This window comes from Callionymus lyra, chromosome 18 (genome assembly GCF_982586985.1).
Source record: "Callionymus lyra chromosome 18, fCalLyr1.hap1.1, whole genome shotgun sequence".
In the NCBI taxonomy this organism is placed as follows: domain Eukaryota; kingdom Metazoa; phylum Chordata; class Actinopteri; order Syngnathiformes; family Callionymidae; genus Callionymus; species Callionymus lyra.
In genome coordinates, this window is record NC_141835.1 from 3,223,554 (window position 1) to 3,226,053 (window position 2,500).

General features: G+C 46.7%; 2 protein-coding genes across 2 annotated transcripts in view; both read left to right on the forward strand.

The window, feature by feature from the left end:
* Positions 1–1,626, forward strand: part of arhgap5 (Rho GTPase activating protein 5) — a 14,025-nt gene extending 12,399 nt beyond the window's left edge. The window contains exons 6-7 of the mRNA XM_087779362.1: positions 464–569; positions 641–1,626. Coding sequence (XP_087635488.1) covers positions 464–569; positions 641–962 — 428 coding nt within the window. The 3' untranslated portion in view covers positions 963–1,626. The remainder of the gene's footprint in view (positions 1–463; positions 570–640) is intronic.
* Positions 1,627–2,425: 799 nt separating this feature from the next.
* Positions 2,426–2,500, forward strand: part of akap6 (A-kinase anchoring protein 6) — a gene marked incomplete at its 3' end in the record, with an annotated part of 33,994 nt that continues 33,919 nt past the window's right edge. The window contains exon 1 of the mRNA XM_087780377.1: positions 2,426–2,500. This exon is cut by the window's right edge and continues 88 nt beyond it.

The following is a 2,500-nucleotide window of genomic DNA, read 5'->3' on the forward strand; positions in this document are numbered from 1 at the left end:
ACTCTGGTGTTGTGATAGTGTAGTAACAAGTATATATGTGTAGTATTGTCCAGTACTTGACTCTGGTGTTGTGATAGTGTAGTAACAAGTATATATGTGTAGTATTGTCCAGTACTTGACTCTGGTGTTGTAGTATTTACAGACCACATGACTCTTGATGAAGTCGTAACTGCTTTCATTTGTTTTCAAACCAAAATATGTCCAAACATCAGCTTTAAAAGCTGCTGGACTCACTGTATCCTCTCGTCCTCAGTCATTATTCTTCCTTTAGCTGTGGAGGACGTAACGAATGCTGCCATCTTGAGGCCGGAAGTTTAATAAACTATTTTTTTTGTAAAATAAATACATTTAATTTGATTCGAAAGCCACCAAAATATTTAAAAAAAACCATGAACAGAAATATTGCAATATTTAATTGTATCAATATATTTATTCCTTACACACGCGTTTGTTCTTGTTTCAGAAATTTCCGACAACACTGAGCGTCTTCAGGTCTTGAAGGAAATCGCCAAGAAGTTTTCTGCAGTGAACTACCAGGTCTTCAAGTACATCATCACACACCTGAACAGGTGGGACACACACACACACACACGCACACACACACTTCAGTGGACCCCGTCACTGACCCTCTGGTCTTCAGGGTCAGCCAGCACAGCAAGACCACCAAGATGACGCCCGACAATCTCTCCATCTGCTTCTGGCCGACCCTGATGCGCCCGGACTTCGAGAACCGGGCCACCCTGTCCAGCACCAAGCTGAACCAGGCGGTGGTCGAGAGCTTCATCCTGCAGAGCGACTTCTTCTTCCACGGCGGCGAGCTGACCGACGTGTCCAGCGCCGAGGGTTCGCCGCCGCCGCCGCACTGCCACAACATGGTGGAGGCGCTGCTGCCGCTGCAGCTGCCGCCGCCGCTGCAGCCGCAGCAGATCCAGCACGCCGTGCCGCCGGAGCCGCTCCTCTGAGAGCGGGGCATGCTGGGAAAAAAAAAATGGTAAAGCACACTCCCCGCGATCGGCACATAGACTCCGCCCCCTCCGCCGAGCTCGGACGTCAGACTCGATCGAACCCGACGACTGCAAGTCCTGACCCGACCCGCTCCGAGTCTTCCTGCAGAACCAGAACCACTAAGACTTTGTCTATAAGAGATTATTCTTGTGCAGGGGTGGCAGTGACCAGAACCAGCTGACCCAGTCAAAGGTCACTCAACACTTCACTCTATTTTCTGTGTGTGTGAGTGTGCGTTTGTGTGTGCATGTGTCTGTGTGTGTTTAGGATTCAAAGAGGGAACAAGGAACTGAAAACGTGGATTTATCTGGACTCGAAGGGACGCGAGGGATCTGGACTCTCCAGGTCCCAGTATTGGTGGACTGTGCATGTTTTTATTTCCTGAAGAAAATAATAATTTTACATCTAAGAATAAGACGTTAATTAACCGCTTTTTAATTTGTTGGTTTCCTGAGTAGAGGGAACGATTATATGAACATAAGAATATAATGTATATGAAACTATCGTGGGTGACTGCGAGTGTGTGTGAGCGAGAGAGAGAGAGAGAGAGCGTTGTTTTTTTCAAGTCAAAAGTAAAAAAAATAGAAACATTAAAGTTCATTTTTATCAAAAAAAACAAAAACAAAAACGAAACGTATGGTTGAGTTTCTGTGATGCCGCTGCTGCCCCCTGCTGGTACGTCTGTGGAACTGCAGCTCACTTTTGATGGAACGCCTTCATGAACCGATCACGTGACGTCATCACATCCTTCCAACAACATTGAATATTAATTCATTTTCCTGAACAACAGTTCATTTTCTCAATCTACGGAAGCCGGTGAGTGCGACCCTGGTCGATGACGCTGAACAGAAGCGACTGAACGTAAACATCGCGGGGAAAAGGATGATTTTAAAAATCGTCATAAATGGGATAAAATGATTTTACGGACAACAATAATTAAAACTAATCATTTTTTACTTTCGTTTTTATGTAGAGGTTTGACTTCTGGTTAATATTTTTCGTCAGCAGGTGGCGCCACAGCAGGGCCGATGACGCCGATAACATTATTACTAATAATCGTGACTAGTTTAAAATAAATAATGTTAAACATCCCGTTATTTGAATATAAGTGATCGATCTGATCGAGAATGACGCGGTAGTTGCAGTGAAAGAGTCGCTCGCCAGAGGGCGCCACCAACAAAAAGACATTTATTACTATTATTATTTAAGGTTTATTTAAAGTCCCGCACGAACAAAAGTGACCCAGCCCAGATCCGGCGCCACTCCCCGTCAGCCAATGGAACCCAGGACTCCACCTCCCATCCCACATCCTCTCAGTTGCCAGGGCAACAGCGCCCCCTCCCCTCCCGTCGCCAGTGAAAGGTGCCGCATCATCCTCTCCTCCTCCTCCTCCTCCCATCCTCCCTTCCTCCCTCCCTCCTCTGCTGCTGCTAGTTTAGCGTTAGCCTTCGCTGTCGTGCGTCTGCCGTGACACCCGGAGAACATCTGCCTCTCC